The sequence below is a fragment of the Microtus oregoni genome, unplaced genomic scaffold (assembly GCF_018167655.1).
Source record: "Microtus oregoni isolate MIOR12 unplaced genomic scaffold, Mior012 000035F_ref0000213, whole genome shotgun sequence".
Taxonomy (NCBI): domain Eukaryota; kingdom Metazoa; phylum Chordata; class Mammalia; order Rodentia; family Cricetidae; genus Microtus; species Microtus oregoni.
In genome coordinates this window covers 23175581-23199195 of record NW_024543094.1, presented here as the reverse complement: position 1 = coordinate 23199195, position 23615 = coordinate 23175581, and the positions used below count along the sequence as shown (strand labels likewise).

At 39.8% G+C, this 23615-nt stretch overlaps 1 protein-coding gene across 2 annotated transcripts in view; it reads left to right on the top strand.

Moving 5' to 3' along the window:
• Cubn (cubilin) overlaps positions 1-23615 on the top strand; it is a 203737-nt gene that overhangs the window by 5387 nt on the left and 174735 nt on the right. The window contains exons 6-15 of one of the 2 annotated variants that reach the window (XM_041630831.1): positions 149-252; positions 6525-6651; positions 7586-7748; positions 10321-10452; positions 10885-10980; positions 14461-14579; positions 15218-15404; positions 16505-16617; positions 18789-19023; positions 23008-23189. In XM_041630831.1, coding sequence (XP_041486765.1) covers positions 149-252; positions 6525-6651; positions 7586-7748; positions 10321-10452; positions 10885-10980; positions 14461-14579; positions 15218-15404; positions 16505-16617; positions 18789-19023; positions 23008-23189 — 1458 coding nt within the window. Of the gene's footprint in view, positions 1-148; positions 253-6524; positions 6652-7585; positions 7749-10320; positions 10453-10884; positions 10987-14460; positions 14580-15217; positions 15405-16504; positions 16618-18788; positions 19024-23007; positions 23190-23615 lie in introns of both variants that reach the window. The other variant, XM_041630830.1, reaches the window with a different exon arrangement.

Here is a 23615-nt window from a genome sequence, read left to right as displayed (position 1 = left end):
TTAGTCCAAGATTAAAATTAGTAATATTGTATTTGACTTTACCAAGGAGTTACTGTCTATATATAAGTCATTAAATACATTCTGTAAATATTGCTTTCTAAGAGCCCAAGTCCTATGGCACCTGACTGAGTTCTTTACACCTCTGCAGGGTCTTTTCTGCTCAAAAGATGTTAACGAGTGTGCCATTTACTCGGGAACACCCTTTGGCTGCCAGAGTGGGGCCACCTGTGTGAACACGATGGGGAGTTTCAGGTAACTTCTTTTGAAAATGTCATATGTATTTCTGAAAGACAAGAATACTAATTAAAAGGCATTGAAATTAATGTCTATAGTTCCAGAAAAACTAGGAGTCCCTTAGGAATTACTTGACTTCTATTGAATGGTTCATGGATATTTTTTGCTCAAATGAATGAAAACCTTTTGCCCCATGAAGAAATCATTTTGGCAGAATCTCTGAGGAAGAAGAAGGCCTCTGTGACTGCCACAGAGCACTCAACAGGGCATGGTGACACCTGAGCAAGAAGCAGAGGCTTAAAGGGCAGCAATGGGATGAGGTTATGTGGAGGGGGCAGCCCACCATTCCAGTGCCCTCAGGGTTGTGCTGATTCCAGGTTCTAGCAAGCTGACAGCTGCGGTAAGGGTAGTTCTTTCACACGCTGTAAGAATGTTGGCCAAAATGCATCAAATGTTGAGGTAACATTCAGAGTTAACTCTCTGCACTCTCAGTTAGCCAGGAGGTCACAGCCACAGTCCCCGAGTGGCTTGTCTTGTTCGCAGATTCATTTTTGTCCATTGATTCAATCACAGTGGCATCTTGCCATCCTCTTACTCACAGTCTTTCCCAGGAAACCGTCCCTTACACTGAACTGGACCCCAAGAAGCCTCTGTATTCCCACTGGACTTTAGTAGTAATGGCCGCCCATGCCAGCAGCTCCAGAAGCACCTTCTCAAAATCAAGTCATGAAGTTTAGGCCCGGTCATTGTAGGATTTACTAGTGAATGGTTTCTTAAAATCATGTTTGAGAAGAATTTGACAATAGTTTTCACTATATTCTGGCTACTGTCCATATGCTGAGGCTCTGTAAGGCTAAAAAAGCCAGTTCTGCTATGGCATGAGCTGCTCATTGCACTGCAGGATAATCTAGCTTGATTAAAGAGCACATCTTTGCTCTCTTCCTGGGCCTCCATTATCTTATAACAATGCCCTGCAGAAATGAGTGGCGTCATTTTGTTTTAACCCCTGTCATCTCAACACATTTTCTCAAAAAGCAGCCACGGTCCTTTTGTTCCTTGAAGCTGAGCTTTAAAATCTTGGTTCACTCTAGGCTAATAAACTCCACTCCTGCAAACTTCTTCTAGACATGTTTACAAATTCAATTATCGTGCAAAATCCAAAATGACCTCTACCAGAAGTCTAACGCTGTGTGATCTGAGAGGCCATAGGGCACTGTGAGCTGAGGCGTTAACAAGTCACAGCCTTGAAGGGACAGCCAATGACCTCATTTGAGGACTTTGCTGTTTAGACTTTGGCCCTAGTTGCAATGATGCTGGTGTTGCTGCTGTCACTCACGCTCTGTCTCCGCCCAATTCCCTTGAAAGCATCACTTCCTGGTTTCTGTTGATGGGCGTTTATCACAGAGAGACCAGTGACACCTGTCCCAACTTGATTCCTGGCACATGTTATTGCTTGGTCCCCAGTATCTAGTAGTGTTCTGGAGATTAGATATAATTCCAGTCCTCACTTATCATCACTGTGGGTGCTTTCCGTGCCAGTTGAGTGGTGGTTGTGTGGGTGGAATGGGAGCCGTGCACACAAGCCGTTACTGTGGCCTTTCAGGGCATAATTTTTCATACCTACCCCTATGAAGGTGGGAAGGGGGTACGACCCTGCAGCACCCACAATTCACAGTTCTTCACTGCATGCCAAGGAGGAGACAGTCACAGGGAAAGGTGAGAGGAAGAGGGCCGGGGCGGGAGCCTGAGTGACAGGGGAAGGAGAAAGGGAGTGAAAGTTAATTTGCTGAGAGTTGTTTCTCGTTGGTAGGGTCCTTCGCAAGGCAGTATTAGACTTGTTCTGTTCCCTGTGGGAAGAAAAGCACACAGACTTCTTGGGATTCTGGACTGTTTATTGTTTCTAGTCTCCACCCCGCGTAGCTTTGCTAGGGACCATGAGAGAACAGAACACTAAACTATGCCCTCTTCTTGGTATGAGAATAGTTTATAAGGCCTTGAGAACCCCAATTGAGTATTTGTATCTTAAACACATGAATGTAGGTGTATCTCATAGTGTGTGTGTGTGTGTGTGTGTGTGTGTGTGTGTGTACATACATGGGTGTGAACATCCATGTATGTAGAAGACAGAGAACAACCTCAGGTATCATGCCTCAGGCTCAGGTGCCATTCACCTTGGGTTTTTTTTTTGTAATTTTTATTATTATTTTATATTTTGTGCCTGGGTGCTTTGCCTGAATGTATGTCTGTGTACCACATGCATCCCTGGCATTCCCAGAGGTCAAAGAGGAGTTGGTTCCCTAGATCTGGAGTTACAGATGGTTGTGAGCTGCCTTGTGGGTAGTGGGAATCGAACCCATGTATTCCGGAAGATCAGCAAGTTCTCTTCACTGCCTGCCCATCTGTCTAGCCCCTGCTCTTGTTTTTGGAGACAGAGTCTTTCACTGACCTGGTGACTGGCCGGCCAGCAAGAGTTTGGGATCTACCTCCCTCTTCTGCCCTGGCTCCAAGGTTATAAGCACAAGCCACTGCACCTGGACCTTTATTTAAAAAAAATGGATTCTGGATATTGATACCTGGTCTTCATGCTTACAATTCACTGGCTAAGCCATTGCCCCTATCCTGGAGTAACATCTTGAAGGGTTAATATAAAATAATGAGCATAAAATTTAGTTATTGCTTTGTGAGTCAGTACATAATAAAACAATGAATAATTAATCATTTCTTGAATTCTGCTAATTATGTGAGGTTAAAATGCTTATTAATCAGTGGTTTCATTGAGGTTAGAAACCCTTGAAGAAACAGTTGCGTGGATTTGATAAGGAAAATGTGAGCTGCTGTTGAATTGATCTGGATATACAATGTGTGGGTGCGGCGGGCGAAGCCGGCTCCAGTGTAAGGCCACCTCAATTTGAAAAACTCAGTGAGTTAGTTTAGTTGAGGGAAAATGAAATTCTTTCTTAACAAGATGAATAATGCATAATGATGAATATCATTGGGAAGATGAGGCACCATGCAAGTCCTGATTAGTTGGGATCCTTGTTTCATAGCCATTTTCTTTTGTTTAGGTAAAAAATCTTTTTTTAGAATGGTAAGAGAAAACTTTGCCTGTTTCCACCAATCCCTGTGGCTCAAATATTGCCCCCAGCTACCATGAGAGCCAACAGGAAGATGGTTTTTCTCTTCTTGGAGTTATGGTTTCATCTTCATTGTAAAAGTTATCTCTGATTGTTTCCTGACTTGCTTTATATGTAAGACTGCTCTTGGAGTCTTACATACTGACATCCCAAGATGGAATATGTACCTAAGGTGTAGATCTACAATGCTTTCAAGGAAGAAAACAAGCTGTGTTTGCTCCCCAAGCACATGAAGGGAATTCTGTATATCTTATTTTATCTCCATATCATTGATACATTTTTAAAATATTGCGCAATTTAGATAACGAAGATAATCCTGCTTAGGATCAGATAGTAGTTAGGTATTAAACTTGATATCTCTTTAGTTACTTAGTATACTGATATTGAGTCATGGACTCTGAAACAAGTTATGTAAGACTATGGAAGGATATTTGATGTCTTCTCAATTGACAAGCACATTGGTATTTCCTCAAATAAAAGGTTTTTGAAATAACTAATAACTAAGTCTGGAGAAATAGCTCAGCAGTTAAATATAATTGCTGCAAAAAATTGATGAGCTAATAGGATGCCTGGATCTTATGGCTGTAGAGAACCGACCCCTGATCTTAACACACATATCCACATATATGGAATACACATATCCACATTCAATCCCACACATCATATACACACATGCACACACAATAAATAAGTTTAAAAAGAACACTATCAAAGGCAAGAATATTAGTAAGGTAGTTTTAAAATACACATATGACCTTTATATTGCTTGATAAGTATTTATATGATGAATTACTCTTTTCCTTCAAAACCCATACTGAGTCACTTCGAAAACATACTTTGCATACAAATGCTGTTATATTAAAAAGACACACAACTGCAAAACCTTCACACTCACTTACTTTACTCATGAGAACAGAAGTGTAACACGGAAAAACAATGGCACTGGAGTAAAACAAACCTGGGTTTTTATTAAGATTCTTTCAGATATCAGCTCTCTTTCAGTAGGCAATGCATGTCTGTTAAAATAAGATCAAAATTCTTGCCTTTGAAGATCATGGCAAGGAAGCCTATAGTTTACCTGTTTTATTTTCTGCATCTTCCTCTTATTAGCTAGATGAAAGAAGATTTAAGTGAAAGAAGATTACCTTGTATGTGGCTTAAAAGAGTATGAGATTAATATCTGCTCATTTCCAGGTGACAATAGTTAGGCAGAAGGCAGTGGGAACTAAGGAGAGGAGGTTGCTCTCAGATGCATGACGGCAATCTCCTCTGGCATCTTAAATAATTTTCCAGTGGCTAAGTCCTTAGCTTTAAGAGAGACACACTTCAGAGTACTTCCTAGAGAGGAATGCCATTAGAAAGGATCATGAGATCGTTAGCAGTGTCCGGGGCAAACGGTGACTGTTTGCCCGGGATTTAAACCTGTGTCACTAGGTCCTAGCTGTTCCCAAACTTCCAGATATCCCTTACACAGCAAATACATTGATAAAAGCTTGCAATAACTGGCTCTGAGATTGGTTTTTTTTTACATGTAAAATGCATGGATAAGACAGAAAAATGTTTAGCAATCAATCAAATGCTTAAATAGGTATAAGAAATGTTTGAAGATATTGTAATCCCAGAGTGTAATTAAATCCACTGGAAGAATACTCTATGCTACAGCGAGATCCACAGAAGAAAGGGAACAAGGCAGAAGGGGAAGTCTAGAAAGGGATGAGTAAGTTGTAGGGTAGGGAGCTAACATCCGAGTGTAAGTTTAATCACAAATTATTATTAATCTATGACCTGATCTTAATGATAAAAATAATCCTGGCATGCTCGTAGATAGAATCTGTTGTTTAAATAACTTTTATATATAGTGGTGCTATAAATTGCATGGATCATATTTACATATTTTACAAAATATCCATTTACTTAGAATGGAATCTTAACTATGTAGCCTGGTATTTTTCATTAGGTAGATCTGGCAACTCTACATGTTAGGGCATGGATGTAGCTCCTCATATTCGTACTCTCCATGTCTGGCAATACTCATTGGTCACTTTTTACTTGGAAATGACTCAAAGGGGCCACACCAGCAATTGTTTCTGGGTCCAGCCATGGCATGCCTTGTCCTGTATCTCTGCTTGTCTCCGGACTGTTTTTAAACTCACTTCTTGAACTACTACCCCACACTTTGGCTTCTGTGACTGGCTGAGCCCCCAGTACCTTAATGCATATTGCTAAAATAACCTTTCCACTTTGTAGCCAGCATTCTTTTCCAGAACCTTCAGAAACTAGCTCAAGGTTGCAGGCATGAGAGACAGACGTGCCGTGCAGACACCCCCTCACCCTTGCCTCTGGCATCAGCCCTGATGTTCAATTCCCTTCGTGATGATTTTCTGCTGGAAACTAACAGTGACCTCTGGGCTTCATTTTTTCACTCTCTAGGATGTGACCAGATTAAGCCTGTGTGAGTCCTTCATCCCCTGCCACACCTCCTCACTCCTGCTCCTACCACATTGCACATATACAGCTAAGCCAAACGTAAAGAGTCGAACAGTAACTTAAGCCAACTTTCCCTCTTTTACTTTTGCTCACCTGGCATTCTCTAGTGGTAGAACGTCTCCTGGTATTTAGCTATCATATGATAATTATGTTTTGTCATGCATTAAAATATGACTATGAAGGAACTATCCCACTATCAACTACTTATCTTCCTGACATAATGCATCTTTTCCTCTGTGATATGAAGGCACTGACCATAGATAATGGTCTACACTTGCTGGCAGGTGCCAAAGGATGGATGCTGAGTGAACTTGCTGATCTTTTCTTTTCTCTTCTTGAATGAACTCTGTCACCCATGTTTTACAGACATCTGCCCTTTGAAAGTACTGTTTGATGACTTGAGATCAAGAGAATTTATGGCTGTGGTTCCACGAGACATTGGGTTGTGTTTCTCTAAGAGGCGATCTGCAAAGATAGCGTGTCGCCTCCACGCTCTGCTTGGAGAAGAGCTGGGGCATTTCATCCAAAGGCTGCAGCTGACACAGCAGCAGGGCTGGCTTTTTATTAACGTTATTGGGTTGCAGTGGGGACATTCCTCACTGATGCTAATAGACAGCTTCTGGAATTAAAGGCACAAACCCTGACACTGTGCTCTTGTATGATCCACAGATGTGACTGCACGCCTGATACGTATGGACCCCAGTGTGCATCCAAATACAACGACTGTGAACAGGGCTCGAAGCAGCTCTGTAAGCATGGCATCTGTGAGGATTTAGAGCGAGTGCAACATGGACAGGTGTGTTCTCCACCCCTCCCTCCCCCCGGGGCTCCTTGCAGAAGCCACAGCTACCCTCTTCACAACTGTGGCTGACTCTGCACCAGCATGGTGCCGGGAGTGACCCAAGAGGTGAAGTCACTGCCATCCTTTAGCAGGACACACACAGACCAGGAGGGAGATGACATACAGAAAACTGGACTCAGAAAATAGAAAATAAGTCTGTCGTGTAAAATATGAACCTTCTTATTATTCCTTGGTGGATCTCTCTGGGAGGCATGACCTCCTGACCTGTGAGTCTGACGGCAACAAGACAAGATGTGTAATGTTACAGGCCGTGTTGTCAACAGCAGCTGATGTTTGGGCTGAACTGGCTCCAGTCATGAGTGAGGCAGATGAGTGGGGCAGACTTTATGGGTCCACTGGGTCCACATCTCTGGTGTCCCTCTGTGCTCTGGGTCCTACATGCCTAATTCTCAGGGTAGCCAGGCCAGTTTTGCTTTTCATAAGAATTTTAGTTATTTATTCTTAATTCATTAAAAAAAATTCTTGTGTGATAGAAAACAGTTCCCTCTAGCAGTAGGGGAGTAGGGGAAGGAATGAAGGGGGAGGGGAGAAATTTTCAAAAAAGGAAGTGATTGTCCCAAGTCTGTGCCTACTTGGGTGTTTATCCCTTAAAAACATAGCTGACTGAGTTCAGTGACTTTAATTACAGCTCTTGATTATTGTTGCTCTTTCCTGGGCATCTTTGAAATAAATTATAGGATCCTCTTATTCTAAAATGAAGACATTCCCTTCACCATGGTCTGGTCTAAATGCTTAAATCATACAGGAAGAAAAAGACTCCCCTCAAATGCTCTGGTGCAAATGAATGTTAGAAAATAAAACAGTTTGGAGTTTGGTGAAATTCTCTCCTCTTCCTGGCTGTTTCCTTACTTTATTGTTTTCCTGACAGCCAAATTTTCACTGCCTCTGTGATGCTGGGTGGACCACAACGCCAAATGGCATCGCCTGCACAGAAGACAAAGATGAATGCAGCCTCCATCCCTCACCTTGTGCAGATCAAGTGCAGTGTTTCAACACGCAAGGCTCTTTCTACTGTGGGGCCTGCCCAACAGGTACATTCTTGGGAATTCGTGGTAGGCCCTGAATACCACACAGACAGGAGACCAGAATCAATTTCCCTCTACTAATGATGGACATTAGTATTATTCTGGGGAAGGGTCTAAACCTAGCTACCTGCTCTACTCAAGACCATCTCACGGGAGAGCAAGTCCCTGGTGGGGCTGGGAGATAAGGCGCATGCCCTCCAAATCTGTCCTGAGTGATAGTGGGGATCTCATGCCGTTGTTGTTAAGACAGGAAGCGTACAATTTAAACTTGGGTGTCAGAGTGCTAACATCCTACTTTGGGGCACAACCGGACATAGAATTTATAGGGTCTGATCTTGCATTGCTATTGCTGTCTGCTGACTAGACTAATGCTTAAAAACCATGCACTATAGTCTTATTTCTATGCCAACTATTTGTAAATTTGGGCAAATTCCTTGTCTATTTTGCATCTCTTCTACAAACCAGTAGTTCTTGCTTTTGTGTGTCCTTGAAGATCCTATATCCTTGCTATAAATAGAGGTGCTCAGCTTTCTCAGTCTTGAACACTGAATCTTTAAGGGAAGCTGTTGTGTTGAGTTGCTGAAGAATCTGAACTCTGTACTCAAAGCTGGCCCAAGTTTGAATCGCAAGCTTCCTCTCTTAACAACAACGGCATGAGATCACTCAGGACAGATTTGTAGGGCATGTGCCATGGGAAAAGCACTGAGCTGGGATATGTGTTAGCTGGTGACCAGATTTCAGGGAGCTTTTAGGGTCACTTTCTACTCCTGGGTGCACTTAAAGAGTAGATAGAGCACAGCTGGAAGACCACAACAGAAGTTACTCTTCTATGCAAATACCACTAAGGTACCATCCAAGTTTTCCAATTCTACAGCTGCAACAAATACCAAGTTATGGTAAGATGTGATTTCTATTTTAAATAGGAGGAGTGGAGACTAGGAAGGATTAAATAACTTCTTCAAGCACACAAAGCTTATAGTGGGCCAGATCCAAATCCAGGTCTGCCTGGCCCTAGATCTGAGTTCACCTGCAGAACATCTCCTCACTCTGTCGCACCAAGGCGTGGGCACACATAGTGCTGTCGTTTAGGGATTTGCAGTTTAGTGAGTGCCTGCATGGTGTTGGTTTAGAACTAGCGGAGCTGAGGAGGTCTGACTCCCTTCATGGCTCTCAGGGTGCAAAACTTGCAAATACCTGAATTCCTCAAGGTAATTGATGATGACAACCTTTAAACAGTAGAAATCAGAAAACAGATGGTTCAAAGAATGGGCACTATGCATGCAATTCTTTTTCTCATATGAAGAAAACAACGAGAAAAAAACTTATAAGGAAGAAACTGAAAGCTAAGTTTTTGTTTTTTAATCACTCCATTTCCTCTAAGTCTTAGAGGTTCTATCTGTTGCTTATAAATGCAGGGAACAACAAGAATACCTGTATAAAAGGAAAGCAAGGTAGCATGCCTTGAAGATCCTCATTAGGAGTAGAGTGTAATTCCATCAGCTCTTTTTTGGGTATTCACCTAACCATGCTCAGACAAGATAATTTCCTTAAGTCAGTGTATGAAGTGGACCCCACTTAGAGCCAACATTAAAAGCATGCTAAGGATTTGATGAAACTTAAACATGATTATTATTATGATATTGGGAAAGACCTCTTGTTCATTCCCAGCTGCCTAGACCATGAAATAATCACACAGAAACTATATTATTTAAATCACTGCTTGGTCTATTAGCTCTAACTTCTTATTGGCTAGCTCTTACATCCTAAACTAGCCCATCTTATTAATCTGTGCATCACCACGTAGCTGTGGCTCTCTGGGTAAAGTTCCATCCTGCATCTGGCATCTATCTCCAGTGGGGCTACATGGTTTCTCTTGACTCCACCTTCCTTTTCCCAGCATTCAGTTTAGTTCCCCAACCCTGTGCCTAACCCAGACCAAAGCAGCTTCTTTATTCATTAACCAATAAAAGCAACACATATGCAGAAGGACCTCTCACACCATTATGTCAATGAATCATGATAGTTATACTAATGTTATCGTGATTAACTACTACATGAATATCTAAAGATGACTCTCTCTTCACCTTTAATCTCATCCTCCCTTTTCTTTGTAGAAACACAGGCACCGTTTTAAGCAATTCATGGTTTTATTAATATCCAATCAACAGTCTACAAGCAAGCCCCATTCATCCAACACCTTTCCAGAATTAGATTATGTACATTTAGAACAATTTTTGGACAACCTGTTAGGAATCTCTCATTGTAATTGATAGTTTTGTGAAGAACAAAATTTTCTTTATTATTCTTAAATAAATAAATAAAAACAAATAAATAAATAACTCATGTTGGGGGATGCATACCATAATATGCCTTAAGAGGTCAGAAGACAAACTGGAGTTATTTCTCTCCTTCTATCCTGTGGGTCCCAGGGATTGAACTCAGAAAATAGGCTTTTTGTTAAGTGTCTTTAGCTGCTGAGCCATGTTGCTAACCCAGAACTATTTTGTGGATGTCTTAACTATCTGTATTTCTTTCTCATTGAGTTGTTGACAGTGCTAATCTTGCAAATCTTTTCTAGGCTGGCAAGGAAATGGCTACGAGTGCCATGACATCAATGAATGTGAGATAAACAACGGGGGCTGCTCTGTGGCCCCACTTGTCCCCTGTCACAACACACCAGGATCTTTCAGCTGTGGGAACTGCCCACCAGGTACTTCCCCAGGCTTCCTGATGCCACCACAGTCAATACACTTTAAATAGAATCTGTATCTGTGCTCACTTTAAAATGATTCCTAAGTATGGAAATGGTCCATAATGTTTAACTTAAAGTGTAGGTTCAGCATGCAATAATACAGCAAAGTAAAAACGGAATAGGTAATAATGTTGGCAGCAACAGCAATCAATGAGAAAACACAGGACTGGGAAATGTTTCTTTGAAAATCTTTAGAGCCATTTCTCCATTGTTACCACATATATGTATCTATTTAATACATGCACTTGTGACCTGCTCACAGGTAAGGCTCATACATGTTAGTGTCCTTTTTCTTCTGGAAGAGGTCATTCTGGCTATCCTCTAGTTAAATAAAACTAGACTCCAAGGATTTCTTGACATTGTTTCTCACTCTCTGTTTGCTTTGGTCAGGTTTCAGCGGTGATGGGAGAGAGTGTACACCCTTGGACATCTGCTTGATCAACAACGGAGGCTGCCACCCAGAGGCGAGCTGCTCGTCCGCTCTTGGTATAGGTAATGACTCAATCTCTTTGTCCTTGGATATTTCAGTCAAACCCTCTCAACAATTCCATATTCTAAAAGTAAATATTTTCTCCTTGAAATTCCTTTGGGGGAGAGAAAAGTCTCACCCTGTAACTCAGTTGACCTTGAAATCATAGAGTCTTCCTGCCTCAGCCTCCCAAGTGCTGGTAAGGCAGAACTATTATTTACAGCTATCAAAACTCTTAGTTTGACCTTCCAACAAAAGTCACAAAACTATACACCTGTTGAAATGCAGCGATCTGGTACCCTTGAGTGGTCTACTTTGGTTGGAAATTGTTTCACATGATAATTAATCCAAATAATCACTTAATGATGTCAGTAAACAGATGGAGAAAGGGAAGGACATGCCACCTTCTTTTATGACTCTTATTCTGTGCCATTGGCTGGAATTGTGCCATCTGGCTACCCCTGGCAGCAGAGACCATATAGCATTTATTTCCAGCATCATGGATGCAGCTGAAACAAGGAGTTTACTTCTAGAAAAGGGGAAGGCGATCTTGCTATATAGTTGCTGTGATACTGCGTAAATGAGGGCCAGCTCCTCTATGCAGTCACACACTTCTCTGAGAATTGTATCATTGTATGTCCCAGCCAACAGTCTGTGAAATGTACCCCAACTCTAACACTCTAACAATAAAAAAACTATTGTGTTTTGTCATGATACATTTGTTTTTTCGAGACAGATTTTTTCTTTTTCTTCTCTCTCTCTCTCTCTCTCTCTCTCTCTCTCTCTCTCTCTCTCTCTGTGTGTGTGTGTGTGTGTGTGTGTGTGTAGTCTTGGCTGTCCTGGAACTTACTTTGTTGACCAGGCTGGTCTTGAACTCACAGAGATCCTCCTGCCTCTGCCTCCCAAGTATTGTGATTAAAGGACCTTCTGCCCCCATCTTGATACATTTTATAGCCAACAGTTAATTGCTCTCTCTTTTTGTATGTTTCTTTGGATTTGTTTTTGTCTTTAAAGACAGGATTTATTTGTGTGCAGCTCTGGTTGTCCTAGAACTCATTCTGTAGATTAGGCTGGACTCAAACTCACAGAATTCTTCTTGCCGCTGCCTCTTGAATACCGGGATTAAAGGTGCGCACCGCCACTCCCTGACTTGTTGCTTATTTCCTTTAAACTGTACTTTTGTGTGACTAATGAATAATAATATTCACATTTTTATTGATCACCTTTTCTATTTTTTACATGCTCATTTGCTTTCTTATTGATTTGCAGTTTTCATTTGTTCCAAGGAAATTGTCTTCCCGTCTGTGTTTTATTTTACAGCACTTTGTTCATAGCATGTTGTTCTCTTGGCTTTGTTCTAGTGTTTTCTCTGTAGAGGTTCAAGAATTTCCTAGTCAAAGAATTAATCAGCTTTCTTTTTTTTCTTGTGTTAGCATCATGCTGAAAAAAGTCTTTCCTATTGAAATCTTTGCAAATCATCTACTTTGTTCTTATGTTTTCTTTCTGTTCACTTATGTATCAAATGGAAACCCAGATGTTTTTTGTCCAAATGGATAGACTTGACTTCATCTATTAAATAATATCACATTCTTTGATTTTCAAATTATCATTTTTATTTTTTACTAATGCATCTTAATGTTCCTATATAGATAAGAAAACATATATGTGTGCATGTGTGTGTGCATATACACAGATCTATCTTTACATGGTCATATACATTGTACACATAGGAGTGACCATATGATTACTAAATGATTAACATAGTAGTAATGTGGTCAAGAAGCAAATTTCTCTGAGAAAACCATTTGATTTCTCCCTTGGTCCCTTCATACTCTTCCTTGTCAAGGCACCTAAGGTCTCTACCCTCCAGTTCTCCCTTTGTAAAGTAAGAGCAGTAATAGTATTCATTGTGTAGAGTTATTGAGAGACCAAAATGAAACATGCACTTATGAAAATAGTTAATTTTTAAGGACAGGAGCTGGTCATATCTTAGATGATGTGATGTAGCATTTCATGTTCTTCGCTGATCTTCACTGAAGCCTGTGCCCTTGCCTGAGGAATGACAGCAGATGTCCAGGCAAAGTGAGCAGTGTCCAACTTTGCCTACACCAATTCCCTCAGAAAACACCTTTAAAGAAATAAATAAGTAAAAGAACACATCCTTATGCAATCCTTTGTTTCTTATTTTTTAAATTCTAATCTTCAAGTAATGTTACCTGCGGGCACAAAATCATCACTATCTTTGTTATAAATAATTGGTCATGTTACAGAATTTATTCCATTTGAATTTTTCAGCAAGATTGTCTATCCATTTTCATTAGTGTTTGCTGGTGGAGGAATGTGTTTAAATTAATCATCATATTAATTTTCATGCATTATTCCAGCTATTTTATAGTGATAGAAATAATATTTCTGCAGTGACATGTGACCTTAAGCCATTAAGAAATCAGAACGTCTCTGGACATTACATCTGGTAGAATTTTTTTAAATATCAAAGGGGGTATTTGTTCTAAGCATTACAGAATAAAATTGAAAATTTTAGATGTTTTAATATTATCTTTAGCTTTTATCTCACTCGCATCATAATTATTAGTGGTACTGAAAGATTCAATCTCTTTTGTTGGTGGTTTTTTTTTTTTTTGATCAACTTCTTTCTCTGACCGCTTAGATTGCCATTGCTTGAATCTTGTAACATGGAAGCAAAGAGCTTAGAAAAACTCCTGAAGAAACATGGGTGTTTGCATTTTGTTGATTGTGTTACCATATTATTTTAATTTGTAGTTTCGCTGTGAAATTCCTTTGAATGCCTCAAATTCATTTTTCAGTGAAGTAGTATGTAGGTGCAATCTGCATGTGCACATGCCTGGAATATGAGAACTGCCCGTTTAATGCTAATTTTGGGCTATATCTGGTGCCACACCCATAGTCTCTCTTGACTCCTACATCACTGTGTGTCCTTGAACAGGACAATCTGCAAATGCTCTCGTTTTATCTGTAATATAAACATTTATAGCAGGATGTGTTTATAGGCTTATCTAGACGACTGAGCAATCTCTTTATATGATGTGTAACCACATACAGATATATCTATTGCTTGCAACAGACAGTGTTGCCAGCAAACTCTTATTTTCTACTAAGGACCCCTTCCTGATAAAAAGTCCCATCCTCCTTTTCACATTCCCTTCCTGCCTTCCTGCTTGTATGTGGCCTTAGATTATCCATCATATGATATGATGACATGGTTGCAAATATATATATATATATACACACACACACACACACACACACACATATATATATATATATGTAAAATAAAATGGGAAAAACAAAGATTTTAATTTCTTCTCCTTTGGTTTTCTCTTGCCTGCCCATAGGAATAGGTGCCCTTGCGGTTGATAGGTTCTTGTCTAGACACCAGAGTTGAGTCTCATGACTGCCTCTGAACCAAGGATCCCTGCACTTACACTTCCTTTTTTTTTTTTTTTTTTCCTGAACAGGGTTTTTGCCTCTCTGCACCTGTCCTCACGGATATACAGGAAATGGTTTTGGGCCAAATGGATGTGTGCGCCTCAGTAATATTTGCTCAAGTCACCCGTGTGTAAACGGACAGTGCATCGTGAGTCTTGCTCCTCGTGGGGAGATTTAAAACTTGCAAATAATCATTGTCTGATTTGCTATGGTTCACACGCCTAAAGGCAATAGTTCACATTTTATGTTAAGGTCTTTCACTCTCAGATTACAGATAGGTAGTTACTTTGGTTCCCAGGAAAACAAATAAACCAATAAGTTGATTTTCATTAAAAAAAAAAGATTGATTGATTTATTTTTATGTGTATATGCATGTCCTTGCATGGATTTGTGTGCCTCCTGTGTCAGCAGAGGCAAGAAGGCATCATATTCCCTAGAACTAGAATTAGGGGCAGTTGGAGCTGTCTGATACGGTACTGGGAATTGAACCCTGGTCCTCTATAAAAGCATTAAGCCCTCTGAAACTTTGAACTTTATCTTCAGTCGTGACTTAATTTTTCTAATCAATGATTTTCCAAATAGTAAGTCAACCCTGTAGTTTTATGGGAATAAATATGACGAATTATGCTTAGTAATTAATGAATTTGCCTACTGGAAAATATATACTATAGTTTAATTCCTGCTAACTATGTACCTTATATTGTTACTTGTTTCTATGATTTGGGTTGGTTCTGTATATAGTCTATCCATTTGCTTCATAGTACGATGCTTTTATTTTGTCCTTAGGAAGGCGTATTTGATTATTCCTGTAAGTGTGACCCAGGTTGGTCTGGAACCAACTGCACAGAAAACATTAATGAGTGTGTGAGCAACCCCTGTTTGAACGGGGGCACTTGTATCGATGGTATCAACGGCTTCACTTGTGCCTGCACGAGCTCCTGGACTGGGTATTATTGCCAGATGCCCCAGAGAGGTATGGAAGACCCCCCATCTCCTGCAGATACCCCTCGCTTAGTTAGGGACATCATCCTCCAATAGGCTTTTTGCAATTTGTCAATGTAACCTGATTTCTTACCAGCTTAGATGCTAAACGTAGCTTTCTCCTTGCAGAAAAAGCATAAAATTCACAAGGTGGATATTTATGAATCTCATTTTAAACAAGAAACATTTTTTTCTTCAAAAAGATTGTCAGTAGTTTCCATATGCATTATATTCTTTCGGAATGTGCTAGCTACGTGGGAACTTGCCTTTCGGTTTTCCCAGAGGGCCACTTCCTGCATGGCGGGCATCTAATGTTCACAGAATATTCTTTTCCTTATTCCTCATTCTTCTATTCGATGAAGCATTGGTTCTTGTTGGTCCAGTTAATCAAGATTTAGGTTGTTTTTCATTTATCTTCCATGAGCAACCTCCATCCTGTCTACATCACCACGTTTTTCTCTGGTTCCCTAGAAACACTCGTTCAAGTCAGGCAGTTTTCTTTTGCTGCTCAACTCCATAGGCCATATGAGTATCAAAACGTTGTTCTTTTATTTGGGACATTCCTCCTTAGGACCTCTACAAGCCCCCCCCCCCCTTTATTTTCCACTCCAAGGCACCACCCTCAGACCCCGCCTCCCAGGTTCCTCTAATGACCCCACCCCCACCAGCTCTCCTCTTACTCCTGCTTTGGAGTGAGTGCATTCAAGAAAGTCTTAGGACAATGATAAAATGTCAAAGCATAAAACATAGTCTCCACCTTAATCTTAATCTGGTCACCATGCAATCAGGGAGCTAAGCCTGTGGCCTAGAAGCAGGAAGGGAGCGTGAGATGGCAAGACTAACGCAGTGATTGAATTACAGGGGAAAATTCTAGTTCATCAAGGTTAGGAGAATGGAAGTCAAAAGAAAATAAAGGAGCCCAGTGAAGTTTGTGGAAAGGGTGATGGGTATGAAATGGGCTGTGCATGCAACGCAGGGTGTGGCTTGTTGTCAACCAAAAGGGACCAGAGAAGAGGAAATTTCAGAGTAGGGGTTGCCTGGCCTCTTTCTTTTGGGTATCTATGGAAAACACAATTCATCTTTATTTTTCAGCTTGTGGAGGGATCCTCTCAGGGACACAAGGATTCTTTGCCTACCAAAGCCCCAATGATACCTACGTTCATGATGTTAACTGTTTCTGGGTTGTCAAGACTGATGAGGAGAAGGTAAACACAGTAATCATTGTCCATAGGCAGATTTCATTAATACATTTAAAAATTTCATATGTGTGACATATATATGCATGTGTATACACATATATAAGGTATAGATGATGATAATTCAACTCTCACACATTGAATATTTGGTAATTGGGCTTTGGCCTAGACACTTTGTTTATCTTTCTCTAATGTCATACAAATTCTTCTAAATAACAATATCTTTATTTTACAGTTGAAATAATAGAAAATAAGAGAAGCTTTGTAGTTTTTATTTTTAATACTACCTAATTTATAAGAGGAATAACTTAATTTCAAGTCAAGTTTGGTTCTAGAGTCCATTGGTTTTTGTTTGTTTGTTTACTTCTGGTAACAAAGGATTCCCAAAATTGGTCATGTAGCTAATCTGTAAATAATTGGTCAATCGTTAATCTGTAAAACCAGGCTGTTTCTGCAAAACTAGTACCTGAAGATGACCATTGACCTCCATGGATTGTTACGAAATCGTGGCCACTGGTTTTAAGATGGCTTCGTTATAATGTGTCCACTCTACGCCCAGTGCCATATGCTCAGTATACATCAGTCTACTTTAAATTCTAAAGCCAGGAACTATTAACCCCATTTTGTGTATGCTTAAAGAGAGTCTAGAGTGTTTGAAACATTTGTCCAAGTGTGTGTGTGTGTTTTAAAAAAAAATAGCATATGGGTTTTTTTTTTTTTTTTTTTTTAAGAAACAGCTTCAGGTCATCTGATTCCAAAGTTCATGACGCTGAACCACTACATGAACACTTAAAACTGAGATCTGAGCCCATGATTTTCATTTTTGTCATTCCTCAACAGTCAGATTTCCAACATATTTTTTCCCTAAGCAATCCTTAGACTTAAAGTGGTATGCCTTACTAGGTAAGATTCTCCTTTGAAATCTCACTAACTTTTCCCAGCAAACTAATGCTGCAGAGGACATTGTGTGAGGGTCAGAAAATATTATTTTCCCTTAAGGAAGGACAGCCAGTTGTAGCTTGGCCATTACACAATAGAATAAATTCCAGAAAGTTTCCCACTGGGTATGCTGTGTGAGTTTCCTTCCTTCCATTTAGTTCTAATGAATTCCTTTTCCTGACATTGAAAATATATTTTTCCAAGGAAAATATTTTATGTGAAAAAATTTATATACATTACCATTTTAAGAAAATTTATCTTGTTTTTCATGACATAATTTCATATATTCTTTTTACCATATGTAATATAATAGAAAGCATAAAAAGCAAATAACATTTATTTGATTTCCATTTAAATTGCTTTAAGTAAGAAAATAACGTAATGATAGGAAACATGTTAAAATATTCTAACATAGAGTTTTTAAAACATCTTGAAATGATTTATCCTAGCTAAATACGGTTGTGAGCTTTGATTCTGGTGAAAATGAAATCTAACAGCCTTCTTTTAGACATTTGTTTTTAAATAAGGTTATTACTTTAAAACCCTTTGTGTTTTATGACATTTAAAATGTGCACGTGCTCGCTCCTTTCCACTTCATTACTTTTTTCCTGTTTTCTGCTTGGGGTACTCTTTGCACTGTGATGGTGTCCAGCCCCTGAAGTCCTTCCCCAGGCCCATTATCCCACAGTCAAGTCTTAGACTAAACTGGACACCTAAGACCCTTGTGGAATCGATATGAGATTGGGCGAATACATACTACAGGCACTGCAGTGTTCAGGATAGAGCCTTATGAGTCTAAATCTTAGCCATTTGGACTTAATTGAGGGTATATTTTTTCACATGACCATTTCATTTTTTGATTCAGAAGCATTTTTGACCATACACTTGATAGGTTAGTCAGTGTGATAAAAATCTTGGTATATTTATTTCATTGAGAGTTTTTAAAATTGATACATAGTGTTAGTGCATAGATTATGGAGCCCAATATGATCTTGATTATTCGATACATGTATACAACACATAATGAATCAATTGAGGTAAATAGCATTTCCATCTCCCAAGAGCCTTTTTCATATTTCTATATGAATTAACATTTGATTGAATGATTTTTGTATGTAGACTTGCTGCACACACTGATGAGTAACTAGAGATGCCTGGCTGTGCCCCTTCCTGTGAATGCTTGCTAGCTACTGGAAGAAACAATCGCGCATTAACACAGGAATGCTTTCATGTTCTTCCAGGTTCTGCATGTCACCTTCACGTCTTTTGACTTGGAAGCAGCAAGTAACTGTCCCCGGGAGTTTCTGCAGATCCACGATGGCGATTCCTCAGCAGCTTTCCCACTTGGGAGATACTGTGGCTCCAGCCCCCCACAGGGGGTCCACAGCAGTGGCAATGCTCTCTACTTCCGCCTCTACTCTGAAGCCATAAGACAGGGGAGAGGCTTTACAGCGAGGTGGGAGGCAAAGCAGCCCGGTGAGTGCAAACAGAGGAGCGAGCACAACATAGTTTTATAACGTTATGACATTCTGGAGACCTAGAAATAATGCAACATTTTTAATAGTGATTTTAAGATCAAATAATTTTAAAATGAATTTGATTTTGAATTTACGAACAGAAAAATTAGTGTGCTTTGCTAAGTTTAAGATGCACGAGGAGTAATGAGGTCCTTATTAAATTACTGGACAGAGTTTTTGGGTTGTTATAATATATGTATTAATTGTTCCAAAAGTTAATACAGTTTATTTTTATTGTATATACTTTCTCTCTTCTCCCTACCTCCTCAGATACCCTTACCTTGCTCAATTTCAAGCAAATTTTTTTCTCTTTTTTAATAATTCGCCAAGTCGATTTATGTTTCCCATATACATTCCTATAGGTGAAGCCCTCACTGGGGCTGCTTGTGGCAGGGGGCGTGGACATCAAGAGTTGGTTTTTTGGCTAGACTTACAGGATGTGTTTCTTTTCATGTGGAAGACCTTAAATCCATTTAGAATGTGATTGGTTCCCAAGTAACTAGTTCATACCACTATGCCACTTATGGGCATACCTTGTACAGGCCATGATTGTAGTTTTCAGGGTTCACAGATGATTTTTTTTTTTTTCTGCAGCAGCCTGCATAGAACCTTCTATAAGTACAAAAGCTAACCATCAGGGAGGAAACTTCCTGGTCAAGTGATTTCTCCATGTTCTATGGCCAAAGGATATGGTGTCTTCATCACTAGGCTCCCACCATCAATCAAAAAACCCATTTTTATAATTTCTACTAGTAAATTTGCTACAAGAATGTCCTGGGGACATTGTCTGCTCCTTCCTATAATAGTCCTTATTTTAATGACCACTTGATAATTGACAGTTCTTTTTCATTGTTCTTAGGTTTTTGTTTGTTCTCTCTCTCTCTCTCTCTCTCTCTCTCTCTCTCTCTCTCTCTTATATTTGGAAACCTTAACTTACTTTTGCTTTTATAATTTTCCTGAGATCTTGACCTAGAAGATTCAAAAAATGGTTCCTGGACTTTAAAAATACCGTTTTTAGGGCCTGAGGAGAGGCTTGGTAGGCAAAGTGCTTGCTATGAAATTGTAAGGACCTACATAAAAGTCAGGCGAGAGTGACAGCCTGCCTGAGCCCAGTGCTCAGAAGGTGAGAAAGTAGATCCTCAGAGAGTTGGTTAGCTAGATGAACTAAATCAGCAGACTCTCGTTCAACTGCAAAGGCTTGCCTTGATATGCAAGGTGGTGTGTGATTGAAAAAAACACTGGAAGCCAACCCCTGACCTCTGTGTACACATATGCATATGTACATCACATATGCACATGCAACAAAAGTACATGTTAATGTATGCAGTGAAGTGAATCAATTTACTATTTTATCTTTATCCATAGGTTTTAATGTGTATTTTTATAGTATTCAGTTTGAGATATTCTCCCATTTTTATTTTGGTTTCTCAGTGACCATAATCTCCAGTGTGGTCACTCAATAATGAAGCAATGTACCAGGTGTTCAGAATATGCCTCATGGACTAATGCTTTTATTTTGATATCTCCCATATGGAGAGGAAAAACATGTGTTTTGCAATAATTGGATATGGCCATCTATATATGTTCACTGTTAACTTAGTCAATTTGGACAATAGCTTTGTTCAAATATTGTATTTCCCTAGTGACTTAAGACGTTCGCTCTGCTGATGTGAGAACTACACAGAGGTATCAAGCTGTGATTGTAGACTTCACTTGTTTTGTTCTGACAACTTTGCTTACTATATTTTATTCAATTTCCCTTTTCTAATGATTTCAAATGTTTATTTTTCCTTTTTATTCTGTATGTGGTGAGAATGTTTAAGAACTTTTTTCTCACCAGATGTCAATTACATCGTGGCGTGTTGACTGTTGCTACCATGCTGAGCAGTAGATGACCAGAGCTGAAACTGCAGTACTTCTTAAATGCACATGCTGCCTAGCATCCCCCCTGACAATGGCCATACCAGCTACTGGGTTTTTTCCTCTTGATGTTTTTCCTTATTTCTTTTGGACATCAACCCCCACCACCATATAAGATACAGATTGTTGATGCTGTATCCACCCTCCAGGCTCCCTCTTCAGTCTGCTGATTGTTTCTCTTGGTGCAGAAACATTTTATTTTATCATGGTGTATCAATTTTTTTCTACTAACTGTAGACTTCTATTGCCTGTGTATTTTGGAGTCTAGTTCAAAATTAATCATTATTCAGATCTACAATATGGATCTTCCCCCTGTTTTCATAGTGGTTTTGCAGAGTCAGTCCATTTAATTAAGTCATTAGTCCATTTTGAGTCTTTAGCAATGGGGCCTTGCCATAATTTGTGTAGAGCAACCTACAGTTTTGTCAACAGCCTGGGTTATTTAGGACTCTTGTAGAACTCTTTTGACCAATAACTCACCTAGATGTAACCAAATTCTGATACTAGAAGCATCATTTGGTGACAGGTCCAGTTGGGGCTCCATCTCCTCCTTTATATGGTGATTTCATTTAGATCTCCTTCACACACACACACACACACACACACACACACACACACGTATGTATTAGGAAACTTCTACTGTATTAAGCTTCAAAACTGTCCCACAAAAGATCCTTAATTTTAGCTGTCTTTCCTTGTATTCTACCCAGGCCCTCTTCATTTGATTCACCTGTTCCATCCCTCCCACCCCCCCGACTCCTGCTGACAGTTAGCTATCTATAACTATCTATTCTATTTTCCTTTCCTAAGGAGATACATCTGTATGCCCTCGTCTCTTACTCTACACCTAACCTCTGTGGTACTAGGAATTGTAACTTGGTTAGCATTGACTTAAGAGATAATATAATATCTAAGAACTCATACAATTTTTAAGCATGAATTTTACATTTTTGTTGAAAAACTTTATCAGACTATATTTTTGTCAAATTTCTCCTTTAAGTTTATAGTTAGTATGGACCCCTTGTTTGGGAGCCCCGATATCACACTGTTTCCGGCCTTGCTCACAGTGACTCTTATTTGTTATTGTTTACTTTTCCCCACTTGGGTCGAATAAGTCTGTATTATGAGTCTAACATCACAGCTTATCTGTTATATGGACTCTTGTTGTATTGTATTCTCTAAACAGTTGCTTTTGTTTTAATAGGCAGTTACATTACTGACAGATCGCCTTGATCTAGTTGATGCCAGAATTGAGAAGGGTGTTTCAAAACTTCCCCTTAATCCGGATGGGGTAACATGATTCCTAGTACATGGTTCTAGCTCTTCTGAGCTTTCAGTTCAGTTTTCAGGATCTTCACCAAACCCTCTCCCTTCGGAAGGGATTGATAATAGTATTAAATTATTCATTCTCTTCCACTTTGGCATTCTCTGGCTTCATGCCCTGAGCTGGTCTCTGTTAGATGCTCTGTATTCTTCCTCAGTGTAACAGCAGTGAAGGCTTCTATTTACCTGGGAAACTCCTACACAAATGTTTGGTGCTGTTTCCACGCAGCTGCTTCCTTATATATATTACACATTACTCTGAAATCATGAATACTTGAGAAACTTCACGTTTTTGTTGACGTTAGTTCGCAGAAGTTTTATTGTCTTCTTTGTTTACTTCTGTACCACCTGGAAGTTCCATATGGAAAGAATTCTAGGATGAGTTCAGGATTCGGCGCGCAGGCTTCTCCATTGTTTATTATTGATGTCTCAGAAGGGTAAACTCCGAGTCTTAAACCACATAAGGGCATAGCGTTCTGTAGGTACAGAGTTCCTGCATGGGTGACTGGTTTACCTTGTTTGTAGTAGATTTACAACTGTGAGTCTGGGCAGCTGGAAGGACCCTGTTGTTTATCAGAGCCTCCTAAGCTAAACTCTTGATAGTTATGTAAAGGATCTTACCTCTTGCCAGCAGAATCTATGAGAATTCTATGGGAATTTAGTGTACATATGAATTTAGTCACTTTCCTTCTTATTTCAGAGTGTGGCGGCATACTGACTGGTGATTATGGTTCCATTACATCTCCGGGGTACCCTGGAAACTACCCCCCAGGAAGAGATTGTGTCTGGCACGTTCTGGCCAGTCCTGGCTCCTTGATAACATTTACCTTTGGGACCTTGAGCCTGGAGAGCCACAATGACTGCAGTAAAGATTATCTGGAGGTAAAACACTGCATTTAGAGAGGCCTTGGTATGTGTGCTTAGCACTCAGGACACAGGTCAATGATGCCCATGTACGGCCCAGGTTTGTTACTAATACTTAGAAAGTCAATGCTAAATCTTCAATCTCAATCAGACTAGTTTGCATGTCTAGGTTTGTCTTGAGTGTGGAAAACCCTGACTTGCCTTCCCCCATTCCTTACTGGAGATTCAGGCTCCTGGACTGAGAGTAAATCCTAAGCAATGACTCTCTTCCAACACGGATTCCAATTCTTAGTTGTCCAAGGCAAACCCTCAGGGTATCCACCACTTAATTTTAGTGAGCCGTAGCGATTCTGTGGGAAGGGTTGTCAGTGTTAAATCTCACTGGAAAATGTTGAAAGTCTCCCTGGAGAGGAAGAGAGTCTGTCTGTTCTATCCCATTAGTGA